Source organism: Anolis sagrei, chromosome 1 (assembly GCF_037176765.1).
Source record: "Anolis sagrei isolate rAnoSag1 chromosome 1, rAnoSag1.mat, whole genome shotgun sequence".
NCBI classification, from domain to species: domain Eukaryota; kingdom Metazoa; phylum Chordata; class Lepidosauria; order Squamata; family Dactyloidae; genus Anolis; species Anolis sagrei.
In genome coordinates, this window is record NC_090021.1 from 25,720,377 (window position 1) to 25,747,575 (window position 27,199).

At 39.9% G+C, this 27,199-nt stretch overlaps 1 protein-coding gene across 2 annotated transcripts in view; it reads left to right on the forward strand.

Annotated features, from left to right (window-relative positions):
• Nucleotides 1-897: 897 nt before the first annotated feature.
• TTBK1 (tau tubulin kinase 1) overlaps nucleotides 898-27,199 on the forward strand; it is a 140,455-nt gene continuing 114,153 nt past the window's right edge. Inside the window, exons 1-2 of one of the 2 annotated variants that reach the window (XM_060754421.2) lie at nucleotides 898-1,195; nucleotides 26,469-26,630. In XM_060754421.2, coding sequence (XP_060610404.2) covers nucleotides 26,523-26,630 — 108 coding nt within the window. In that variant the 5' untranslated portion in view covers nucleotides 898-1,195; nucleotides 26,469-26,522. The remainder of the gene's footprint in view (nucleotides 1,196-26,468; nucleotides 26,631-27,199) is intronic. The other variant, XM_060754422.2, reaches the window with a different exon arrangement.

The window sequence follows — 27,199 nt, forward strand, 5'->3', positions numbered from 1 at the left end:
TTCCTCAATAAATATTTTCCATATATTTTCAAAATCATTATCCTTCCTTAGGCCTTTTTTAATCTTTAAATTGCATGTTAATTAGTCATTTATTGCTAATTTCCAAATTTCCTTGTACCTTGTACCTAATGTTCTGATGGGGAGCACAAGGGGTAGCATAACTGGGGAAAGGGAAAAAAGTAATTATGTGAATTATAGAGATTGTTTTTGTAATGAAGGGAATATAAATGTAATAAAATTATTAGGTGTTTAGAAAAAAAAGAGGAGAACAAGTTGAATCGCTGTAAAGAATCTGGCTTAAAGAAAAGAATGAAGTAGTTTTTGTTAAGACTTAAAGGTAAAAGTAAAGGTAGTCCCCTGACATTAAGTTCAGTCATGTCTGACTCTGGGGTGTGGTGCTCATCTCCATTTCTAAGCCGAAGAGCCAGCGTTGTTGTTAAGACTTATACATCTTTATTTCCTACTTTTCTTTCACTATATTGTTCCACCTCTTCTTATGTATATAGCATTTTTTTGTGGTTAATAAAAAAATTATATTAAAAAAATAAAAATTAAAAAAAAAAGGAAGAACTTCCTGACTGTGAGATCTGTTCAGGAGTGTAACTCTCTGCCCCGGAGTGTGGTGGTGGCTCCTTCCTTGGAAGCTTTTAAACAGAGGCTGGATGGCCATCTGTTGGGGGTGCTTTGAATGCAATTTTCCTGCTTCTTGGCAGGGGGTTGGACTGGATGGCCCATGAGGTCTCTTCCAACTCTTTGATTCTATGATTCTAATGAAGAGTGTTTGGGAAGAGGCCCTTGCTGGTGCCGCCCCCGCACGTGCGCCGCCTGAGGCCAGGGCGGGGCAGCGCTGCTGCTGCTGCGGCTGGCGCTGATGTCAGTCTGATGCTGCTGATGCTGATGCTGCTGCTAGGCGCGCGGTGCATTGTGGGAGTATCCCGCCGCCAGCGCCTCCTCCTCCTCCTCCTATCTTCTGCCACTGCTGCCGCCGCCGCCGCGGTCCCTTCCCGAGGAGGCCAAGCTTGGGAGGCGGGGGAGAGGATGCTCCCCGGGCGGCCCCCGCAGCCGGAGGCAGAGCGCCAGGCGGGTCCGGAAAAGACCAGGCCAGAGCCGGGGAAGTACCCCATGACAGTGCCGCACTCGCTGACTGACTGACGGACGGGACTGGGAGCGCCGCCCTCACCAACGGCTGCGGCAGGTGAGTGAGAGAGAGAGAGCGCGAGCGCGAGCGTTTTCAAGGCTGCCCCCTTCCCCACCACTTTGGGACCGATGTGTCTCGGGGAGGGTAGCATTTTCAAGGGCCCCCCCACGTTTCCAACGGTCAAATTTTTAGCGAGACTCGGGGGTTCTCTGCGGAAAAGGGCTTGGCAGCGGTGCATTGTGGGACTTGTAGTGCCCTCGGGGTTGGTGTGTAGGCCAATAAAGGGGTTCTTTTTTCTGCCCTCGCCCCCTTTTTTCCTCCAGTTCCCAGGATGCCCCGGGGTAAGATTGGCGTCCCGCTCGGCCACTCGCGGGCGGGCCGAAGGAGGAGGCGACTTTGAAGCGAGCTGCAGTGCGGGCCGAGGGCCGAGGGGAAGGGGGCGGGGCCTCGCAAGGGCGTGTCCTGCCTCAGGATCCTCCTTCCCTCGGGAAAGGGAGGGAGGGGAGGCTGACCTTTACTGCCTCATGGAGGCATGTTGGGTTGGGCATAGGGCTGCCCTTGGATGGCATTAACAAGAACCCAGACAGGATAATGAGTGTGGATGATGGGTAGGACATGACAGGGCCTGCATCAATAGGAACATAGTGTCCAGGTCCAGGGAAGTCATGCTACCCCTCTATTCTGCTTTGGTTAGACCACACCTGGAATATTGTGTCCAATTCTGGGCACCACAATTCAAGAGAGATATTGACAAGCTGGAATGCATCCAGAGGAGGGCGACTAAAATGATCAAGGGTCTGGAGAACAAGCTCTATGAGGAGCGGCTTAAGGAGCTGGGCATGTTTAGCCTGAAGAAGAGAAGGCTGAGAGGGGATATGATAGCCATGTATAAATATGTGAGAGGAAGCCACAGGGAGGAGGGAGCAAGCTTGTTTTCTGCTTCCTTGGAGACTAGGACGCGGAACAATGGCTTCAAACTACAAGAGAGGAGATTCCATCTGAACATGAGGAAGAACTTCCTGTGAGAGCCGTTCAGCAGTGGAACTCTCTGCCCCGGAGTGTGGTGGAGGCTCCTTCTTTGGAAGCTTTTAAACAGAGGCTGGATGGCCATCTGTCAGGGGTGATTTGAATGCAATATTCCTGCTTCTTGGCAGGGGGTTGGACTGGATGGCCCATGAGGTCTCTTCCAACTCTTTGATTCTTTGATTCTAGGGTGTTTTGTTTCCCCAGTGGATGCATCTACACCAGGCGTGGGCCAAGTTGGGCCTTCCCTCAAGGTATTTTGGACTTCAGCTCCCATCATTCTAACAGCCTCAGGCCCCTTCCTTTCCCCCCTTAGCCGCTTAAGCAGCTGAGCGGGAAAAGGAAGGGGCATGAGACTCTTAGGAATGGTGGGAGTTGAAGTCCAAAACACCTTGAGGGAAGGCCCAACTTGGCCCATGCTTGGTCTGTAGCCTTGTCTGTTTTAATGTATTGTCGAAGGCTTTCATGGCCGGAATCACTGGGTTGTTGTAGGTTTTTCCAGGCTATATGGCCATGTTCTAGAGCAGGGGTCCTCAAACTAAGGCCCGGGGGCCGGATGCGGCCCTCCAAGGTCATTTACCTGGCCCTCGCTCAGGGTCAACCTAAGTCTGAAACGACTTGAAAGCACACAACAACAATAACAATTCTATCTCATCAGCCAAAAGCAGGCCCACACTTCCCATTGAAATACTAATAAGTTTATAGTTGTTAAAATTGTTCATTTTAATTATTGTATTGTTTTAAGTGTTTTTTTGCACGACAAATAAGATATGTGCAGTGTGCATAGGAATTCATTCTTTTTTTTTTTTTCCAAATTATAATCTGGCCCTCCAACAGTTTGTGGGACCATGACCTGGCCCTCTGTTTAAAAAGTTTGAGGACGCTTGTTCTAGAGGCATTCTCTCCTGACGTTTCACCTGCATCTATGGCAAGCATACCTCTGAGGATGCTTGCCATAGATCAGTGGTTCTCAACCTTCCTAATGCCTAGACCCCTTAATACAGTTCCTCATGTTGTGGTGACCCCCAATCATAACATTATTTTTGTTGCTACTTCATAACTGTAATTTCACTACTGTTACAAGTCGTAATGTAGGTATCTGATATGCAGGATGTATTTTCATCCACTGGACCAAATTTGGCATTTGAGAGTTGTAGTTGATTTTTGTCATTTGGGAGTTGTAGTTGCTAGGATTTATAGTCCACCTACAATTAAAGAGCATTCTGAACTCCACTAATGATGTAATTGAAACAATTTTAGCACACATTACTCCCATGACCAACAGAAAATATTAAAAGAGTTTGGTGGGCATTGGCCTGGAGTTTTAGAGTTGTAGTTCACCTACATCCAGAGAGCAGTGTGGACTCAAACAATGATGGATCTGGACCAAACTTGGCACGAATACTCCATATGCCCAAATGTAAACACTGGTGGAGTTTGCAGGAAATAGACCTTGATATTTGGGAGTTGTAGTTACTGGTATGTATAGTTCACCTACAATCAAAGAGCATTATGAACCCCACCAAGGATAGAATTGGGCCAAACTTCCCACACAGAACCCTCATGACCAACAGAACATACTGTGTTTTCTGATGGTCTTTGGCGACCCCTCTGACACCCCCTGGTGACCCCTCCAGGGGTCCTGACCACCAGGTTGAGAAATGCCATAAATGCAGGCGAAACGTCAGGAGAGAATCAGTGGTTCCCAATCTTTTTTTTTTTTGACAACCACTCTCTAACATTAGTACCAAAAGGGTTATGAATTAGTTGTGGTCAACTTTAGGGTAATAGTATGAAAGCTGGGTCCGGAAGCTCTGAGCATTACGCTGTTTCTGTTTTGCTTCTTTGGGGGCGCTGTTTGCGCAACACAGAATGGAACACAGATATTATGGAAGAAATATAAGCGTTCTTTAATGGTAAAACCCTAACCCTTACCCTAAACCTAACCCTTAAACCTAATCCTAACCGAACCCAAATCCTAGAACTAAGCCTAACCCAAACTTTAAATCTTACCCTGGAAGCTCTGAGTGTGACTAGGGTAATACTATTACTACTATACTATCTATTACTAGGGTAATAATAATACTAGTATTACTAGGGTGATACTATTACTACTATACTATACTATTACTAGGGTAATAGTATGAAAGCTGGGTCCGGAAGCTCTGTGCATTACAATGTTTCCGTTTTGCTCCTTTGGGAACACTGTTTGCGCAACGCAGAACGAAACACAGATATTATAGAAGAAATGTAAGAGTTCTTTAATGGTAAAACCTTAACCCTTACCCTAAGCCTAACCCTTAAATCCTAATCCTAACCCAAACCCGAATCCTAGCCCTAAGCCAAACCCTAAACTTAAACCTAACCCCTGATCTTAACCCTAAGCCTCCCCTCCTTTCTATCCTTCCACCAAATGCAACTACGAAGTATATTCCCACCCTCAGTGTGCCACTCTCCCCTTCCCTTATTCACAACCACTGTTGCGGAATGTGCGTAACGCTCAGAGCTTCTGGACCCAGCTATCATACTATCACCAACTTTAGATTCAGTTTGGTTATTTGGGGCGCTGATTCGGAAAACTGCATTGGGTAGAGCACATCAGCTCTCGTATGCCATCCAGTAGTCACCATCTTCTTGCTCTCAGAAAACCATATTTAATAATCTAGAGCTGATGTGATAGTTAATCTTTTGTGGGTAATAAGCCTCTCCTCTCCTGACATCCCCTTACCTCGGCACTATAAGAGGGTTTCGCGATACTAGTCACTCTCGTTGCCACATGGTTTCAAGGCAACAGTGTAGTAATGGTTAGGCCATGGACCATATTTTAGATCCTGTGGACCACTGGTGGAAACTGCTGGTCTAGACGGGTCCTTTGAACATTTTTAAGGAGTGTGTTCCATCTCATCTTGGAAGCCAAGTACAGTCAGCTCTGGTTTGTTCTTGGATGACAAGCTGCCAACTGAGAACCAAGTGTAGCCTATTGAAGTATTTCAGAGGAGGGAACTGGCAAAACCACCTTGTGAGTATTCCTTGCCTAAGAAAACACTATGGAATTCATGGGGTCAGCAGGTGACTCGGGGCCCTTCCACACAGCCATATGAACCAGAATATCAAGGCAGATAATTCACAATATCTGCTTTGAACTGGATTATGAGTCCATACTGCCATATAATCCAATTCAATGTGGATTTTATATAGCTGTGTGGAAAGGGGCTTGAAGGCACAAAAACACTTAGAATAATTGCTCTAATTTTAATATCCAAAGTAAGGGAGTGCTGGAGAGAAAGTGAGGTGCAATGTTTGTCCATTGGACTATGACTATAGATCAGGGTTTGGTTTCCCACCCAGCCCTAGAAATCCACTGAACCCTGGGTGAGTCACACACTTTAAACTCCCGAAAACCCTTGATAGCTACACTTCAAAGTTGCCATAAGTATGAAATGGCTTACGGGAACACACCAACAACAAAAGAGTGGTGAAGATAATGTTGCTGTTCGCATATATATCTTCCATCTGCTCATGTCTGTGGCTGGAGATCTCCATTCAGAAGGTTTAGTAGATATGCCTGTGAAATATATAATTACTACAACATAAATAATACTTTGGTTTATACATGTGAGCAGTATGCTAAAATTCCTGGGTGTGAAGACTGTATATTTCTTAGTACACTATAGTTGCACTGGATAAACACTGAAGGCAGTGGGAAGAACACAAAATTGAACTAATTTGAAAGGCAACATTAAAGTTTCAGGACAGGTTGAAGATTGGCCATTGGAAAATGAAGAGAGGAATTTCATGTGGTGGTGGATGACTATGTAAAGCAGTGGTTCTCAACTTGTAGGTCCCCAGAGTTTTTGCCCTTCAATTCCCAGAAATCCTAGCAGCTGGTAAACTGGCTGGGAGGCTAAATTAGTTACAATTTGTTAAGTTGGTCTGGAGTAGTAAAGGAATGAAGCATCCTGATTAGTAGATGGTATGCATGTGTCAGTAAATGCCAAGAGGGTGGTGGGAGAATATGGCAAAAAGAGAATGATGGGGACTACAGGCTGAACAGAAAGTAGAAATCTTGAACATGTTTACCTTGGTAAATTAATAAATTGTGTGTTATATGGTAATCTTGGGTAGCCAAAATGTTGGTTGAAATAGGATGATATGTAGGATCTTATAATGACAGATAATAAAAGTAGGCTAGACAACTAATTTTTGTAAGATATAAACATTTGAAACAATCACGAAGAAGAAACACTTCAGGAAGGGACATGTTAAGAATGAAGAATTCACAGCTTCTGCAGCCTTTGAGATTGACCGGCTCATACAAATTCAAAGCCTTCTCCCCCCAATTATTTTGACTGCTTTGTATTTAAATCACGGCAGGCCTTTCCACCACAGAGATCAGATGACTTATATTACCGATTAAAGGCTGGCCTTCTAAGATTTCTAGGATTATCTTCCTTAGAGTTCTTTTTGAATATTCTCTCATTTGTCATGTCTTGCTTGAAATGTGATACCTTGCTATGAGTAAGGTGCCAAGAGAATGATATTAATGCACAATCTAACTTCCTGAGTTTTGGATTTCATGCTTTCCCACCAGACTTTAGTTTAAGGAATGTCATTGTTGTGAGAGTCAGATACCTTATGATCTGGTGACTATATGAACGTTACTAGGTCATGGTCTGTCCACCCCAGTTTCTTGTTATACCAGATCATGATAAACCAAGAATTTTTGACAACCTAGAAAATTGTAAATTTTGTCCTTTGCCACTAATTATAGGTTTCTAATGCTTTTCAGCATTAGTAACAATGACACTTTTGAATGGGTTCATTGAGCATCGTAATTGAGTGCTTCAGTTTTTTTATTTATTCATTTAGTTACTATTTGAATTGTTTGTGCTAGGGGCTTATTACCACTTGCCTCAGCAGTTGTGAGTTTGAACAAAAAAGTTCTGTCATCACAATAACAGAACTTTTGACATAGCTTATCAAATAGAATTTACTGATAGCTGTGCAGAATAAATTTCAACATGTGTTGATTTAATATTCCAGTAGGCATTGAAGATACAACTCTGCTGTGTTGGAGGAGCAGAGGTAGATTCCTTTACATATGAATAATTTTATGAAGTTCATGTGCTCTTTCATTAGATTCTTTTTACTGCAATCTTGTTACATGACTTTGCTTCCTGTCTCCTTATATAAAATAATTTAGTTGAGTCCAGACATACTTACTTACAGTAAGACAATTAAAATCAGTGGAACCTATAATATATCAAAATAGCCTGAACTTTGAAATTTGATCTTTCTGGAATTATTTTCATCGACAAACATATGTTAAAAAGAGGCAAAATAGGTTTTTTGAAGAGCTTTTGATGTCAAGAGACGAAGCCTTCGAACAAACTTAAGGATGCTAGTAGAATTAGCTGCAAGGTTTGAGAGAAGAAATTGGGCATATGAAATTGTAATTTCTAGAAGAAATACACACTGTCAGTTTATAGAAGATCTTATATAAGATCTTATACTTTGTATGGGAATCAAACAAATATTTTATCCAGTTTGGTACTGTCTCCAAATTTCCAGTCTCAAACCCAAAGTGCTGTCAAGCATTCTTATATGGAGATCCTTTGACTGATAGATGGAATGATGGAAGAGTGGAGTCTTGAATCTCCTCCAGCAATCTGAAAACCAAATTAAACCTGAATACAGCTAAATTTAGTCCCATCCATTCCACTGTTTCTAGACTAGCTGTGACTTAAGACTAGATCTAACAATAAGTGCCTGAATTCTATTAAAAAAAAAAGCAAAACTTCGGATCAATCCTGTTAGTTTGTATCTAAGAGATGTAAATTCTTTAAAAGTGGGCATTTCTGTAGGTTTTCTAAGTGGGTATGGCTAGAGCTGGGGGAGGTGACGGCCAACAGGGAGCTCTGGACTGAACAAATGAACAACATGGCTAGATTGCTTTGCCTAAGTTGTTTTCACTTAATTTCGTTCTGAATTGACATTGTGTCAATGAGTTTTACTGGGCTTCTTGAGTTCTTTGTGGTAATAGCCAGGGACACCTCATAGTTGAAGTTATATAGAACCTCTTTTCTGGATTAACCTAATGATCAATATGGAGTGAAGTGTGGAATATTGAAGGACTCTTTAAAAGGATTGATTAATAGTCAATCATCAGTTCAGTATTTGCCAGTCTGTGAGGAAGCAGATTGAACTCATCAAGCAAGGAGAAGTGTTGAACTTTAACTCCCTGGTTTATCTCTTTGGCTATGTTTGTTAGGGCTGTTGAGAGGTGTAGTTCCAACAGCACTTAAAAGTATCACTCATCAACCTATCTCCTGGGTTGTGAGGAACTGGAATTTTGCTGTTCTAAGATCCTGTGTGGTGTAACACTTTGTGTGTTGGGCTATGACTTTGGAGACCAGCCTTTGAATTTGCACTCAGCTATGAAAAGCACTCTCTCAGCCTTAGAGGAAGGCAAAGGCAACCCCCATCTGAACAAATCTTGCCAAGAAATAAGTGTGATAGCTTTGTCTTAAAATCACCATGAGTCAGAAACAACATGAAGGCACACAACAATAGCAACAAAAAAGCACAAATATGTTTTGTGGCCACCTTTTTCATTCTATTAACAATGGTCAGTGTTTTCTGATGCTGCTGATGGTGGCTCCTTCATTAGTTATTTGTCAAAGCATTTTATATTTCTGCTTTTCTCATTATTGAGTAGTAATATTCGATTAGAATCCAGAAAAGAGGGAAACTCTGAAAGTATGCTAATAAGTCTTCTAGCTTATATTGTGTTGTTGACATCCGCCAGTCTTCCTACCGTTGGGGACTGAAATACAGAAATATTTTTCATGTCTTGTCAGGTGGTGGTTGACCATGACAAAAAGTTCAGAGAAGATTTGAATTCCACTCTATTAAAGCTTAATGTTGCATTCTAAGGCCAAAGTGCAGATGACTGAAGAAATTATGCTGGAGTAAGAAGGATTACATCCATTCTTCCAGTATCATGTCCCAACTGAAAGTTCCTCCAATGCTTCTGTATGTGTAGAGAACAGTATCCCATGTAAGTCCTTTCCCTGTCTCCGTGAAACTAATAACAGTATTAGGGGTGGGAAGGTTTTTGGTTTTTTTGGGTCGTGTCAGGAGCGACTTGAGAAACTGCAAGTTGCTTCTAGTGTGAGAGAATTTATTATGTGGGAAGGTTAAATTGGGAAACAGTTCACTTTTCGCCAGTATTGCTCTGTAAACTTGAGAAATATTTGAAGCTGCTCTTTTCTCCCCACTCAAGATGAGGGATTCATTTCTTAAATCAAGTCTAGTTTAGCCCGCCTAGACAAAGCCAGTAAATGTATACATATTCATAATTTTTATTATAAAAGCTAAGTTTCTCACTGTTTTGCATTACTTGTGATCTTGCTGGTTGTAGAGAGGGACTCAAATACTGAAGAGCCAGTCCAACTTCTGGAATGTTTATTCTTGATTTTTGCAGTTGTTGCGGATTCATTTTCAAACTTTTTTTTGCAGCCGAAAGGATTGGAATTATGGAATTGCAGCAGACAATTTGCCCCCTCCCACCAAGCTTTTTGTTACAAATACTAATTGTTTTGTAGTGGTTGACTGAAGAGTTTGTTAACACTAGGTAAACTATCTTGAACCTTGGTCATGCGAAAAGCACAACCTGGATTTCTGAGTGATCTGAAGTGCTTCTCCATCAACTTATTGCTGATTCGTCTAATGCACAAAATCACACTCAGTGAACTCAGCATATTTTTAAATGACTGAATTAATTCAAAGATAGGATTTTCCAAAGCTTACTTGTGTGGAATTTTTTTTGCTTAGTCTTATTCATTCATTTTTTTAGTCATACATTTCACAATATATGTGATATGGCCATAGCATTTCTTATGACTGTTTCAAGCCCTTTACTCTGTTAAGCTTGTCACCTTTAAGGAAAGAGAAACTCTTCCACTTCAGGAGATGTAGCTGCCCAAGTTGGGTCACAATTGTTGCCTTCTTCACAAATAAAGCTGAAGACCAGAAATAATAGGCTCACTGGCAATTAACCCATCATAGAACTTTGCTTGCATGAAACAGTTCTAAAATACATTCCTAAATTGTGATGTTGTTTACTTCTGAACCTAACACCTATCTTCTATGAGCCATATTAGGTTATCCAATCACTTGTACCAGCAGGACTGCTGACCGATAGGTCAGTGATTTGAATCTGGGGAGAGCAGGTTGAGCTCCCTCTGTCAGCTCTAGCTCCCCATATGGGGACATGAGAGAAGCCTCCTACAAGGATGGTCAAACATCAACACCTGGGCATCCCCTGGGCGGTGTCCTTGCATTTGGCCAATTCTCTCACACCAGAAGCGACACTGTGAGTTGCTCCTGACACACACACACACACACAATCCAATAACTTTAACTATAGGTACCAGAGATTTTTTCTGAGATCATCAGTGCACAAAGCATGGATTTACTATCAAGTTTTGACTCCAAACATTTTATAAAGGGAACATCCAAGAGGGTTCATATGACACTTGATAGGGACTTTGGGTCAGAAAGTGGGCACCTCACATTCTGCAGTTGAGGAATAATCTAATAAATAACCTGTGAAGCTGGTACTCCTTGAACTGAGTGAACAACCAACTACCATAAATAAGACATTTAGTCCAGACTTTGAGGTGCCACTTTTTTCTAGCTGAGATACAAGGACTATTTTCCTAAGATTGATTTTTAAAGAGCTTTTAAAATCATCCCAGTAAAACTACTTGATTAAAAACCACAGACCTGGTTATGAATGGATGACTTAATATTGTAGGTTTTACAGTAATATTTATTTTTGTGCTAGGTCTTGTAATGCAGAGTTGTGGTAACATGTATATCTCATATCCTTGTTATGCTGCCTGTAGTATGCTACAAGAAAATTGACCATTTTAAAATTTATCAGGGTGCGGGTTGAAACACATTTTTGAAAGTATATTAGCATGTAGTAAACATGTTCCTTTTTGTAGATGTTTTTTTAAAAATACTCTGTTATTTGAGGACTCTATCATAATTTTTAAAGATAGGGGAATCATCAGACAGGAAATGAACATACATAACAAAGTCAAAGCCAGGATAAATTTCAGGAACAGATCCAAGGAATACTTTCAGATGAGGCTTGGATGAGGATCACAGCTAGAATTAACATGGAGCAGCAGGGAAGGAATCAAAATCTGAGTAAGACAAGTAACGAAGTAGGAAGCCGGAAATGCAAATAGAGACGAAAAGTAAGAGTATCTTTTGAAGCAGGAAACAGATGGAATATGAAACAGAAGGGATTGAAGTAGGAGCAAAGCAGAGTGTCATCAGTGTTTTGTAAAGTATGTTCAAAGATTTTTTTAAAAGAAAAAATCTACAGCAAAAAATATAGGAAGGTTTGTCCAGTGAACCATATGTAGCCATCCCCATGCAGTGATGGACTCTCTTGAAAACTCAACTTACAATTTCCTGGAAATCTCTGTGATTAAATCAACTACAAAGAAAGCTAAGGTGAAACTGAGAGTTTAATGTGGTTAAAATTTTAAAAGAAAGAAAAAAAGTTTAAACGAAATATGGCAACTTTCCTGCTGTAGAGGTGTTTGAGGCCTATCCGTACTCCTTTTTTTCCCATTCCAGAAAGTACCCTTTTTAGTGCTAAATCAAACTCTGTTTCGGCAATGTTTAGAAATAGGAAATAATAATAATAATAATAATAATAATAATAATAATAATAATAATTCATAGTCATAGAGTTGGAAGGGGCCCCATGGGCCATCAGGTCCAACCTCCTGCTCAGCGCATGGTTTCCATTAGAAAGCATTCCCAGCAAGTAGCTGTCCAGCCATGTTTTGAAGATATCCAGAGAAGGAGACCCCATTTGCTCTCTGGTCAGTTTCTTCCATTGCTAAGCTGTTCCCACTGTCAAGAAGTGCCCCCTAATGTTAAAATCTACTCTCTTGTTACTTAAAACCAGGAGAACTAATTCTACTTTCTGAGGCTGTTGTTGTTGACACTATTTTTTTTTATCTATGTCTGCCTGTGGATCAAGGTAAGGAACTACAGATTAAAATACAGCAATATAGTTAAAAATACAAACTCCAATTAGAAATACATATTAATACAATTTTAAAAGCATAACATCAGTTTAAAAGGATACATATGGAAAACAATGCAAAATAATGCAAAACTAATAATTAAAAAAACATCTGAATAGACCTGGCAGAAAAGATTGGTAGTTAAATTCAATACAGTGTATCCAACTGTTGAATCTCTTCTTGAAGGTCATTCCCCAATTTGGGGGCCGAGGAATGAATAAGTCTTTTGGGTTGAAGCTGCCAGCTTGGTCCTGGTTTACTGAAATAAATGTCCCCCAAAATATCTCAGTGTATTGAGTGGATTATGCAGTAGGCATCTTGGACCGAACCAACACTTTGTACCTTACCTGGAAACTAACTGGGAGGCACTAGAGTGATTTTAATTTATGCATATGATAATTGCTGAATGCATTAATAACTATTTGGCTGCAACATTTTGCATTATTCAAGTTTCTGATATTTAAACAGAGGTAGCCCAATGTACAGCATATTGCAGACCATCCAGCCTTGAGGTTACCAGTGCATATGCTATCCATCTTTAGGAGTCAATGAAGGGGGCACAGATTGTTTACCAGACAAAGGTAGTAAGCACTCCTGGCTCTTGTATCTTTTTGGAATATCATTTGCAGTGATGGATCCAGAAGCACCCCTAAGCTGCAAACGCAATCTTTCAGGGGGAATGTGACCCCATCCAGGACTGGTTGATGTACTTTCAATATGTCATTAGTGAGACAAACCCAAGCAGAACAATATTTCATGCTATTTTACTTGATTTGTTTTGGGGTTTTTTTCCAGTTTAGGCCAGAAGGGATTGGTTTGACTAACCACTTACTTCTGATGTATCTATGAATTATTTCTGATTTTTGAAATCAATGCTGTCTTAATTTAAATTAATTAAATCATTTAGGTAAACACAGAGGGAAGAATTCTAGTCACATTGAATTTTTGTTCATTTACGGGTGATGTTCAGTATTTTTCCAAGAACTAACAGCACACTCAATAATCCTGCCCACAATGAAATGTGCATAATGCCATGTAATGATACGATAATAATACAATGAAAAGAATGGACTGTTAGTCATCTCATATGGGGAGGACATCATCTTCAAGAAGCAAGTAAAGATATCAAAGTTGATTTCTGCTAGCATGCTTGCCTGTCATTTCTAAATGTATCTCCAGACCTGAAAACTTGGCATCATTGTGAAAAGACCAGGAGTCTCTCCCAGCATAGATAGGGTTCCGTGATGTTATACTGGACAGGATCCAAAAATGTATCAAGGGAAGAGACTTTATGGCTTTTATGGGCTTTGTCTCTCTTCTTTGCCTCCCCTTTTTAGTGTGGGGCAGTAAGCTTTTTGTCTGCATGAACACACTGTAACATCCCAAGCAACAAGATGCAGACCTAAAGTCTTGTGATTCCAACTTTAGTTCCCTTGTACAATTTTTCCCTTTTTTTTTTTGCTTGATGGAGAAGCCATTGAGCTTTGAAAGATGTGTTGTTTGTTATGTATTCCCAAATCAACTTCGACTTAAGGTGACCCTATTCTAAAGCTTCTTGGCAGATTTATTCAAATTTATTTATCGTGTCAGAAGCGAATTGAGGATATAGTTAAAATGTACAGTAAAACACAAAGTTAAAAACTTGGCATTGTGCTAAATTTCCTTTGACCAGAAGCTGGCCACCTGGACTGCCTCTAGTGTTGCTGTGAGAAGGTTCTCCATCGTGCATGTAGCAGGGCCAAGGCTGCATTGTAGTAGGTGGTCTGTAGTTTGCTCTCCTTCGCACTCACATGTCATGGACTCCACTTTGTGGTCCCGTTTCTTAAGGTTAGCTCTTTCAAGGTTTTGCCATTGCCTTCCTCGGGAGCTGGGAGAGAATGACTTGCCAAGGCTGACCCACTGGATTTCTGTTACGGAGAGGGTATTTGAACTTTGATATTCCAGAGATCCAGTCCAGCTCTAACATCATGGTTACTGTGCTTGGTCTAATAAAAGTATAATCAATATGTATTTTGGATAATACTTATTGTTTTCCCTTGGAACTGCAAGCAGGATTGTATTGTAAAAGCAGAATCCCAAGTAAGTGAGGCAATAAAATATAGGCCAGATTTACAGCTGTTGGGAACATTTGAAAGTTGTGTGAGCTGAAGGTTTGAGATGCTTTGAATGATAGCCAGTGTTCTCAGAAAATGAGGTAGATTTTTTCTAAGGAGAAATAGATGCTTTTCTGTCAAAAGAAGAGCAGCCATCCTGCATAGTTTCTTCCGAGATTGTGTGTGACTTGAATGGTCTAAAAGGTAGACTTCCCTGTCCCATGTCCTCCTAATCCAAAGATATAAAACTGAAATCCTCCAGTGACTATTTTTACAATTTTAGTAATTAGTGTATGCACTGTTACTTCAGTCAAAGAAAAGCTGTGTTTAAGAGTTGTTCACTATATTCCTGCAGACCATTTTGATGATTATTCAACAAAGTTAATTGAAAGCAGGTTTTATTACTTATTAGCTATGTGTAGATTTGCACTGTTAGTCTCCCCCTTTTTCCTGAATAAACCATACAAGACACCTTTAAATATTAGGTGATGAAGGAAGCATCTTTTTTTGGGGGGGGGGGGGGGGGCGGTTTGCAAAAAATTCTTACAAAAATGGATATATTGTAAAAATAGAATTGTATGGAAAGCACATGATGACTTTATAGTTTTGATCAACTTGCTTCTATAAGTGTCCTTTGATAACATTATGCTGCTTAAATAAGATGAGTGGCTGGAGGAACACTTAGTTCTCTGTGTAAAAGGGTATGATTGCCAGGAAGGTGAGGAAGGTGGCCAGCAATTCTATGCCAGTATTTGTCTTGATATCTAGGTATTTTTGTCCTTCTCCTGCTTAGGAAATGAATGACTAAGGTTTGCTTTGAGGGCTCAGGGCGTGGCTTCTGTCAGAATTGGTACAGCAGTGAAAATTCTATTTGTCCCAAAGGGTTCTCCTTCTCTGCATCCTTGACAGCACCTACATTGTAACATCTGCATTCAGAGCATTAGCATGTGCTGCCACACTCTTAAATTCTGTGGTTCTGGTATAATGCTAGTTCTTATTTACCATGGAGTAACAAAATAGTTGTTTCAGGCATGAACTGATTCACCAGCCTGTTTTGTTTGTGTGCGTCTGGCTCAGTTTGAAATATTTTGATGAATAAATTAAGTACTCTGTGCCAGAGAAAATCTCATCTTAATTAACCCCAAATCACAATTTTAACTCACTGAACCACACCAAGCTCTGCTTTGACTACTCAGTATATTTGGGTCTTCCCTTAAATCTGTTCCTTTATCAGGAGGTCCAGACATAAGTTTCTGGTGATAAACAGACTGCTAATAATAATAATAATAATAATAATAATGCCAAAATCAGAAGTTTTACCATACAGTTTATGGATAGTCTAACCATTCGGTGGAGCATATTAGCAGTTCAAGAACATTATTGAGTATTCCCCACTCTGGAATACCCTCCCAAAAGAGATTAGGTTAACCCCCACCTTTGACTCCTTCAGATCCAGCCTAAAAACATGAGCAAGCTGAAATGGGCCCATTTGAGGTTGACACTTTAGCACTTTAATTGTGATTCGAAGGCAGCTAGTTTTAACTACAGATGGTCTGTGTTTTAAACTGTGTTTTTATTTTATGTATCAATAGTGGTTGTTTTTATAACCTTTATGTGATACTGTTTTTATACTCATGTACTGTTTATGTTATATACTACTCTGGTAGTACCTTGTAAGCCGCCCCGAGTCCCTTTTGGGAGATGGTGGTGGGATATAAATCAACCTTATTATTATTATTAGCATTACGTGCATTTTACTTACTTTGAATTTTACATACTTTGAATCTTCCTGCTGATTCAGAAGGTGGGTAATATTGCTCCATCAGTAGGACCTCCTGAAATATAAGTTCCCTCTTGTTAGTGTTCTTGAGTTATTCTGCAATTCCCTCAAAGCCCAGAGTAACATAATGATGTTGGGAAAATAAAGCAGTCCCCCATTTGCTCCTTTGTGCCCATTTAAGAGCAGGTCCACATGTGGAGAACATCTCTGTGACATTTCAAGATGGATACTACAGATAGTTGAACTAATCATGGCATGGAAACCTCCAGCTGCCAACAACTAGGAGTATATACTACACTTTTAGTGCCTTGTAAGCCGCCCCGAGTCCCTTTTGGGAGATGGTGGTGGGATATAATGAAAGATGATGATGATGATTATCATTATTATTATCATTGTAATAACAAGTATCTTTTCAGAAGACTCACTTAGCTAACTTAGCAGATCTAAGTATACCTTGAATCTTCCTGCTGCTTCAGAAGGTAGGTAATGTTGCTCCATCAGTAGGACCATCTGAAATATAGGTTCCCTTTTGTCAGCGTTCTTGAGTTATTCTGCAGTTCCCTCAAAGCCCAGAGTAACATAATGATGTTGGGAAAATAAAGCAGTCCCCCACATGCTCCTTTGTGCCCATTTAAGAGCAGGTTCACATTTGGAGAACATCTGTGTGATATCTCAAGATGGATACTACAGATAGTTGAACTAATCATGGCATGGAAACTTCCAGCTGTCAACAGCTAGGAGTATTTCCTACACCTGTCATGAATACATTTGATTCTTCTACTGCCTGGATCATCACAGAGGAGATGCAGGTATTCTAGGGGAGAGATGGGAATTGCACTCAACCCTTAACCAGAATCCCAGTTCCTGAGAAATAGGAAATACTTGGGATATAAAGTTAGAAAGAAAAGTTCAGTTTTTCCTTTGCTTTCATACCATAAAATCATCCAGTCTTTGGTTCCTATTGTTACAGAATCAGAGCCTAAGGTTTAGAATGCTCTATCAGGGATTAATTATTGTTACCTATAGTAGGGCACTCATTACATTTAAAATTGTATTTTAAATTGTAATAATTAAGACAGGAAAAAGTGAGCTATGTCAAACTGGGAATTTGGGGATGTATCATACCCGTAATATACATTTTAAAGCCACTGTGGTGTAATTGCTTGGGTATTGGTCTTGGAGGGGGGCAGAATTGCCATGGAACTCTCTGTGTATCTTTGATGAATCAGTCAACCTGACAGTGAGGTGGTGGTGATGCTGATGATTACCACCATATAGCGTTTGGGAGTAGAAATGTGCTAATGTCATGCACAAAGAAAGGGGAGAATATACTTGTCAGAAACTACTTTTATTGGCCTACTTCATGCTGATTTCTCTTTTGCAGAAACAATATTCGGGTATTATTTCCCTTATAGCAAAGAGGTGTCTTAGTTTTGCTTCCAAATTAGTTGTTCTGCTGCTTTTCTATTTAAGTGTACAAAAAGCAGTTTTCTCCATTTTTAGAGACATGTGCAAAAGTTGTTTTTTTTTTAAAAAAAATGATCATTGCAACTTTCTATATCTTCCTTCCTTCTACATTTTGAAAGGGAATTGATACTCTTAAAATGTGTTCAGCATATTGGGGTGACACCTGCGTGACAGATAGCTGATCAGTTTTGTCTTTCCTTCTTAGCTCTTTATAGAAACTTCTCATTAATTTAAATATGTCTATGTTTTATCTTGAGTGCACAATTACTAGCATTGCATTGAAATTTTCATGCAGGGTGATGATGATTATGATAATTTCCAACAGTTTGAATAAACATTGCTTATTCTAATTCATAGGCTTCCTGAGGTGAGAATGTATCCTGAAATAAACTGGGATATTGCAGTTCTTCAGCACTGAGCATAAAACACTTAAGTGTTTCCCAGGACCTTTTGTAAGATGGTGAGAGACAGATTTCCATAGCTTTGTTCTGCTGAATGGAGACAATGGAGCATTCTGAAGAGATTTTGGATTCAAAGTCGAACTTCGAAAGATCTAAAATAAAAAACCTTACAGATCTTTAATTTTGTTATAACTAAAGTCACACAAAATTGGTAACACTTTAGTGGGTAAACTACAGTGTTTAGTTAAAAGTAGCAATTCCTTTAAGATTGTGATTAGGTGGTTTATACAGTATTTCTCAATGATATCTACATTAAACTGTAAATAGAAAAAATGCCCTATTAATTATTAAATATAGAACTGTAACCTTTATTTGTAAGAAGACACCAGCCAATTGCTGCTCTGAAAATAATTTTCTACTAGAGGCTTTATTATCTGAGCTTCTTCCCTGCTGCCTCATTTAGCCAGTTGCTTGCTTTAAGGTAATCGTTTCTATTGTGCATTGCTTTCCAACTTAGTTTACACTTACTGGTGATGGACAGCGTTGGAGTCAATAATAATAACAATAACAATAATAATAATTTTATTTCTAACCATACTGATAATTTATTTACATTATATAAAATATTTTATCTCACCTGTAAAAAGTTCACTGCACCGTTTAAAAAGTATTTTTGTCTTCATCTGACTGGACGTATTGCATAACTTGAGTCGAGATAGAGAAATAGTTCTAAGGGTCACTTTTGTTCAGATTTGCAGACACACTATAAGAAACTGCACTCAAAAGAAGAATAAAGCTTTGGTGAACTATGCTATATAAAACTTAAATAAATTAAAGGGCTATTTTTTTCTATCCAATAGATGTCAGGGGGGTGCACCCGTATTTTCCATCCCAAATGCTATTTTTACCCCAGTTTGATAAACTACTTAAAGTTCTGTTCAAATCCACCATCTATTGAAAGTATTTGACTGACTGAAATATATTCCAGGGAAGTGAATTTAGAAAGAGCTTGAGATAGGATTGTTTTTTGTTTTTTTAAAAAAAGAAAACCCATTGTCCATGTTCTCTTCCCAATGCTTACCTGCTTGTCTTCCTGAATGCAAGAAAAACTGTTCAGTTCGCAAGCTTAGCATTTGAAATGGCAGACGGGTGCGTGGGTGCTTAAAATAGTAAGCTGGGTAAGTAAGTGCCCAAGCCTACTGTTGGCTGGCTGAGATTTTTGGAATAATGCACAAAAAGTAATATAATGTGCAGTAGGAATTATGAGAAGAAAACTGCAAAGAAGTGGCAATGGTAAGGGGATGGATTAACTGCAGACACTTTGGTAGAGCTAGCTCTACCAAACTGGACTGGATTGATCTTGAAGGAACTGGGAGTGGTGATGGCCAACAGAGTCGGAAACGACTGAACGAATGAACAACAAAAAAAGCTTTATGTTGACTATGCTACAGTAGCCTCAGTATATGCTGTTGTGCATATAAAAGAAATTGAAGAAGGCTTTGACTAGCATTGTACCATACAATAGCCACATTGGCAAATCAGCATACGTGTTCTGTTAAAGAAATTGATTTCCTGGCCCAAATAATCACTGACGTTTGGAGCCATATAAGGATGCTGAAAGCCATTTATGTTGGAGACTACAAAGGGCTTAACATTTACTTTGTTCTATAAATTGTGTAGATATTGTTGACAGCTTGCTGGGTTCTGTTTCTCAGGTTGTAATAACCCAATGAAAAAAACAAACAGTATTTTCTCTTAGGCCAGTTTGACAGACACATTACTGGCTTCTTTTTCAACTCATGCCCATGTTCCTGAATAGCGAGCTGTTATAACTGGCTGCCAGAATCACATCCAGACCTCATAATTGTGTGTGAACTGGATTTTATGGCCTTCCTTATTAAGTCATACTGTACCTTCCATTGGTGGCAGTCACTTACTTCAATTCTCATGACTTCTCGTAACTAAACATTCAGTCAGTATATAAAATACGTCAACAGACTTAAGCCTCATGTTTAAAACTGAGCTTAAAGACTGACTGATCAATTGTTTCATGCTATTTGTACCTTAAAAATGGAACTTTACAGTTGGGAATGCAACTTCTCAGTTGGCCAATATTTAATTAAGAAACCAAAACTCTTTGCCAAATTACAGCAAAAGTATTTTACATTATTTAAAAAACCCACCCAAAAACAAAAAAGCAAAACCCCTTTTGATGCCTATAGAAAAAGAAAAATAAACAAAATAAATGAATAAATAAAGCAGTAAGCCAGAACTACTAAATTAAATAGAATCAAAGCAGAGCCACCGATTTTCAAAGATTTTTGTTGTAAAGCGTGGCTTTTAAGGAGATCACTTGGTCATCTTGGTGTTGGGATGACCAAGTGATCGTGTCTGCATAGGGCACTGTAATTTCATCAATAGAATCACTCCAAATAGGCATCAAATTTTGAAAAGATCACATAGGCATGTACATATAGGAGGCAATACTTTAAGATACCTCGTCCCCAAGCCATTTTGGTTTAAAAACCAATGGCTGAACTCAAAAACAGTAGTGGGATCTATCAAACAATAGTGGAGTAATGTGTTTATGTAGTGATAATAAGACTTCCCGCAGCATTTTGCATAAGGTGAGTGAGAATGCTCTTCCATAAATTTTGCAGTCCTATTTAAATATTACAGATAGTAGGAGAGTTTGGTTCTATTTGAATGTTTAGAAATTTACCTCACTAAATTTTTACCAATTGTAATTTCTGTATATGTTCAAGGAGAGCCCAATGTTGAGCCTGTTACTGTAGTCCAATCTGAAGATGAATAAAGCATTAACAACTATGGCCAAATCTGACTTGAATGAGGTCAGTTTAGGTTTTTTGTTATGAAGTTATGTTATCTTGTTAGTGACTGTGTCTAATTATCTTGTTTAATGAGGAAATGGCAGTTTTATATAATATTCTGCCTATAATAGATTCCTAATTACAACAGCTACATAAATTGCCATGCAGTCCATCGGATAGAGGGTCTTGCAAGTGAAATTGCTCACAGTTGCAGGGCTGGTTGGATTGTACTTTCCATTATTAACAAATGCTTGTTTCACATTAAAAGCCTTCTTTTCTATCCTATACATAAGATTGTCAAAGACTCCATACTAGATTTTTTTTAAAGGCTTTAAAGACATTTAAATGGGGCATGGGTGTCCTGTGCCGAACTTACAGAAAAATGGAAAGCCATTTTTATTTACTGCAATTCTCACTGGTTTCCTAGACAATTTCAGACAGTATTTTTGAACCTGCGTTAATTTGCCTGCGTTTTTGTAGATGAGTATTTTAATTTTTATTATAGTAAAATCCATAACAGTTTTCCAAATTAAAAACTTATTTAAATATTTGTTTAGCACTATAAACCATCATTTAAAATATGTGTTGAAACTATATATGATTAGGTCACATTTGTGGGACAGATGTCAGAGATTAATACAATCTGTTGAGAGTCAACATTAGGAACCGACATTAGGAAAACTTTAGTGACACTCGTAGTGCTTGTTGGTTGAATTATAGATCACCACCTCAATCCAATGATTATTCATGAAATCAGAAAAGCTATGCAATTCTACCTCTATCAAGAATGTTCCCATTGATTTCAAAAGAGGGATCAAATCAAAACACCTACATGGCAGGTTAGATATCTCCACTGGATTCAGTGGGAGATGCCATCTGTGTAATAAACCAGCACTTCTGTTTGCATGTACATGGATTTCTGGATGGAGAAATTACAGTGTTTTTGAGCACACTAAAAGATCTTGAAAGTAAACCACTACTCTTGCAATTCTTTTCTCCCTGTCATGATCAGTGCTGAATGTCCTGTGAGTCATAATGTATATTTCTGACAATTCTTTTGAACTTGCAGTGTTAGCTTTTATTTTTTGAATGTAAATGTAAATTTATTGTCCTCATAGCAAGCTTGAATGCAGATACCACTCCGAAACTGTTGTATTCTGCTTTTATTGGCGTAAACTCTTGTGATCTCTCTGTTTTTCAGATTTCACATGTGATTTAACATGTGACCGTTCTGAAGTAAAAAATTGAGTGTTAGGTTCACTTGTGTCCCAACTGGAAATAAAATGATCCACATATTAATGAATGTATAATCCACATATTAATGAATGTATAATACCACATAATTAAAAACCAAAGAAAACAGTCTGCACAAAATGAAAAACTTGAAAGAAGAAAGGAATACAATCAATGTGTACATAGTTGCCACCCTGTTGTATCAAAAGGCAGTGATCACTATATCGAGAGAACATTTCAGTTTCTCAAAGTCTAGAGTTAAGATGTTAAACGTTTAAGACTGAGTGTACATAGCCATGATATATGACATTGTGGTTAACGTCTGTCTTAATTTTGAAGCCCAGTTTTAGTGGCCCGTATTTCTTCAGATTTGATTCTTGATCAGACAGTGATAGTAGGGTTACTGTCTGATCAAGAATCAAACAATAGAAAATGATGTACTTTGGCCACTCTTGGGCTTCATACCAGCAGCAAGGCAAGAGATATTTAACATGAATGGAAGATAAAACTATTAGAGAAAGATATAATGCTGACAGTACTGTTTCCCAGTTTATAAAAGGTGGTAGCAAAGTCTTAAAGCAACATACTTGAGGAAACAAATAGGTTTACTTAATGTAATAGAACCACCACCGATTCATTCAGACATTGAACTAAATATAATTGAGAAGTAAATGAAGACTACATTTATTGTATTTTATGTGTTATCTAATAAGAAAAGAGCTGCAACTCTCCTTGAGACTTTGGAAATGGAATTCAATGCCCCAAACTCATTTACACTAATGCACAGAGCATGGGAAATAAACAAGACAAACTCCAACTTCTAGCACTACACCACAAATATGATATCATAGCCATCACTGAAACCTGGTGGGATGACTCCTATCGCTGGAATGTAGATATCGAGGGGTAGAACCTCTTTCACAGAAACCGAACAAAGGGGAGAGGAGGCGGAGTAGCCTTATATGTCAAAAACTCTTATGCTGCAGAAGAAATTCAAGACAGTAATCTGGGAAACCAGCTTGAAATCATCTGGATAAGAATCAAGGGAACTGGGACTAAAAAAGATGTCGTTGTAGGCGTCTACTACAGACCCCCAAGCCAGGAGGAAGATCTTGATGAAGTCTTCTGCCAACAGTTGACCAAACAGGCACAGAAAAGAGATGTAGCAGTCATGGGCGATTTCAACTATCCCGATATTTGCTGGAAAACAAACTCGGCCAAGAGTACAAGGTCCAACAAATTCCTCGCTTGCCTTGCAGACAATTTCATGGTCCAGAAGGTAGAAGAGGCAACAAGGGGATTGGCTACTCTTGATCTCATCCTAACAAATGCGGAGGACCTGATCGATGCGGTCGAAGTGGTAGGATCCTTAGGGGCAAGTGACCATGTGCTCCTGCAATTTGAGGTACAAAGGAAGGCTGAAACTAAGACAAGTCAAACCCGCATTTTGGACTTTAGGAGAGCTGATTTCCAAAAAATGAAGGAAACGCTGAGCAGCATTCCGTGGACACAGATACTAAAAGACAAGGGAGCTACGGATGGATGGGAATTTCTCAAGAGTGAAATACTCAAGGCGCAATTGCAAACCGTGCCAACAAAGAGAAAAAATAGGACAAGTGCAAAGAAGCCAGAATGGATGTCCAAAGAACTTCTAACTGTGCTAAGACACAAAAGAGACATGCACAAGAAGTGGAAAAAGGGAGAAATCACCAAAGAAGAATTCAAACAAATAGCCAACACCTGTAGGGAAAAGGTCCGCAAAGCTAAAGCAAAAAACGAGCTCAGACTTGCCAGGGACATTAAAAACAATAAAAAGGGCTTCTATTCTTATGTCAGTAGAAAAAGGAAAAACAAGGAGGCGATAGGACCTCTTCGAGGAGAAGATGGGGCAATGCTGACAGGGGACAGGGAAAAGGCAGAACTACTTAATGCCTTCTTTGCCTCGGTCTTCTCACAAAAAGAGAGTCTTCAACCTCAGCAAGATGGAGTGGATGAGGGATTGGAGGACATCCAACCCCAAATTGGGAAAGAAGTCGTCCAGGAATACCTGGCCGCTCTTAATGAGTTCAAGTCCCCAGGGCCAGATCAACTACACCCAAGAGTACTGAAGGAACTAGCGGAAGTCATTTCGGAACCATTGGCAACCATCTTTGAGAGTTCTTGGAGAACGGGAGAAGTTCCAGCAGATTGGAGGAGGGCCAATGTGGTCCCAATCTTCAAGAAGGGAAAAAAGGACGACCCAAACAACTACCGTCCAGTCAGCCTCACGTCGATACCGGGCAAGATTCTGGAAAAGATTGTTAAGGAAGCGGTCTGCAAACACTTAGAAGCAAATGCAGTCATCGCTAATAGTCAACATGGATTTATCAAAAACAAGTCATGCCAGACTAATCTGATCTCTTTCTTCGATAGAGCTACAAGCTGGGTAGATGCGGGGAATGCCGTGGATGTAGCGTACCTGGATTTCAGTAAGGCCTTCGACAAGGTCCCCCATGACCTTCTGGCAAGGAAACTAGTCCAATGTGGGCTAGGCAAAACTACGGTGAGGTGGATCTGTAATTGGTTAAGTGGACGAACACAGAGAGTGCTCACTAATGCTTCCTCTTCATCTTGGAAAGAAGTGACGAGCGGAGTGCCGCAGGGTTCCGTCCTGGGCCCGGTCCTGTTCAACATCTTTATTAATGACTTAGATGAAGGGCTAGAAGGCATGATCATCAAGTTTGCAGATGACACCAAATTGGGAGGGATAGCCAATAGTCCAGAGGACAGGAGCAGAATTCAAAACGATCTTGACAGATTAGAGAGATGGGCCAAAACTAACAAAATGAAGTTCAACAGTGACAAATGCAAGATACTCCACTTTGGCAGAAAAAATGAAATGCAAAGATACAGAATGGGGGATGCCTGGCTCGAGAGCAGTACGTGTGAAAAAGATCTTGGAGTCCTCGTGGACAACAAGTTAAACATGAGCCAACAATGTGATGTGGCGGCAAAAAAAGCCAATGGGATTTTGGCCTGCATCAATAGGAGCATAGTGTCTAGATCTAAGGAAGTAATGCTACCCCTCTATTCTGCTTTGGTTAGACCACATCTGGAATATTGTGTCCAATTCTGGGCACCACAATTCAAGAGAGATATTGACAAGCTGGAATGTGTCCAGAGGAGGGCGACTAAAATGATCAAGGGTCTGGAGAACAAGCCCTATGAGGAGCGGCTTAGGGAACTGGGCATGTTTAGCCTGAAGAAGAGAAGGCTGAGAGGAGATATGATAGCCATGTATAAATATGTGAGAGGAAGCCACAGGGAGGAGGGAGCAAGCTTGTTTTCTGCTTCCTTGGAGACTAGGACGCAGAACAATGGCTTCAAACTACAAGAGAGGAGATTCCATCTGAACATTAGGAAGAACTTCCTGACTGTGAGAGCCGTTCAGCAGTGGAACTCTCTGCCCCGGAGTGTGGTGGAGGCTCCTTCTTTGGAAGCTTTTAAGCAGAGGCTGGATGGCCATCTGTCAGGGGTGATTTGAATGCAATATTCCTGCTTCTTGGCAGGGGGTTGGACTGGATGGCCCATGAGGTCTCTTCCAACTCTTTGATTCTATGATTCTATGATTCTATGAAAAGTAGCAGGAACAGAGGTGATAATTGTAAGTGTGCACCCTTAGAAGTAAGTGCCATTGAGAGCAATGTACCTTACTTCTGAGTGAGCTTGGTGAGTATTAGACTTTCTGTTCTTTGAAAGGACTATATATTGCTAGTTAAAACTCTTGAATATGTGCCTTTTCCTGCTTGGAAGGAGCACTTTTCACTCTTGGTACTCAAAAAGAGCATTGTAGTCCACTTGGGTGCTTGCTGAGTTTGATATTTGCTAAGCCTTGTGGACTGAGGGACTGTTTGAACAGAGAGTTATCTTAATTCAGCAAGAAAAATTATGTTCTTGGTATAGTTGTGGTTCTTGCACTATTGCGCTCATAATTCTTTTGACCGGTACTTGGGTAATATCCAAGACTTTGGCTTCATCCTATCTTTGACTAGCTGGCTTTTGGATCCCCACCTGGAGCACTGAAAACCCTGCATGATCTAAGCCAGTTATGTATATCACCACTTTTATGTTTGTGCTGCTGACTCACAGCATGGGTGCTTCTGCTGATTTTGTGCATGAGGACAGCTAAGGATTTCATAAAGAGGGCAATTGCTTGGGCAGCAAGGCTTGTCGCAAGCTGTGCTCTGACCTCAAGGTGAGTTTGTCACCTTCTTAATGCTTCTGTCCTTTGCTGGGTCTAAACTAGGTTGGTTTCACCAGCATGTTCTGCCTGCAATGACCTGCATTAATTCTTTTGTGTTTTCCCCCTCCCCTTTTGTGTGTATGTTTTTTCTCTTCTTTCTAGATAAATGGCTCATTTAAATTGGGAGCTGCTACTAAAATATTCTCTGGCTGGCAAATGCAGTGCCTAGCAGCTGCTATCAAGGACGAACCAAACATGAGTGGGGGAGGGGAACAGGTCGACATTCTGCCGGCCAACTACGTGGTGAAGGACCGCTGGAAAGTGGTGAGTATATTCTTCCTTTTAAAATCTTTCCTCTCAATGGCTTGAAAAGATGCCATGTCCCCCAGCAGCCTTCCACCTTTCATGCAGGATAATGTCGTTTATTTTTCCACAAGTGAATGGCTGCCATGAAATTTCTGAGGGGGGTATACCTTTCTTAGTGGCATTTTTAGTGAGGCACTTCAAATAAGCAAACCAACAAATCTTTGGCCCCAGCTGCACTGACTAGTTTGAAGCTGGCTTCAAACTGTGGCAGCCATACAGCTAACTCTCACAAAGGCATGTGGAAGGAAGCCCTTAATATGCATCAATGCTCCGTGATTTATGTGATCACCATCTGGGCCTCAAACTGGTTCCAGGTTTTTCTGGGTACAGTAAAATCACTTTCTTCAATACCAGTTTGAAACCGAATTAAATGGTCAGTGTAGTTGTGCCCTCTGTTATTATTTTAATATACCCTGTTTGAAGCCAAGTTTGAATAGAAATTTGGCAAAATATTGTACTTTCCTTCCTTTTTGTGATGGAGGATATGCCAAGTGTAATAGATTTTATCAGTGGTATGGCCGTTGTAT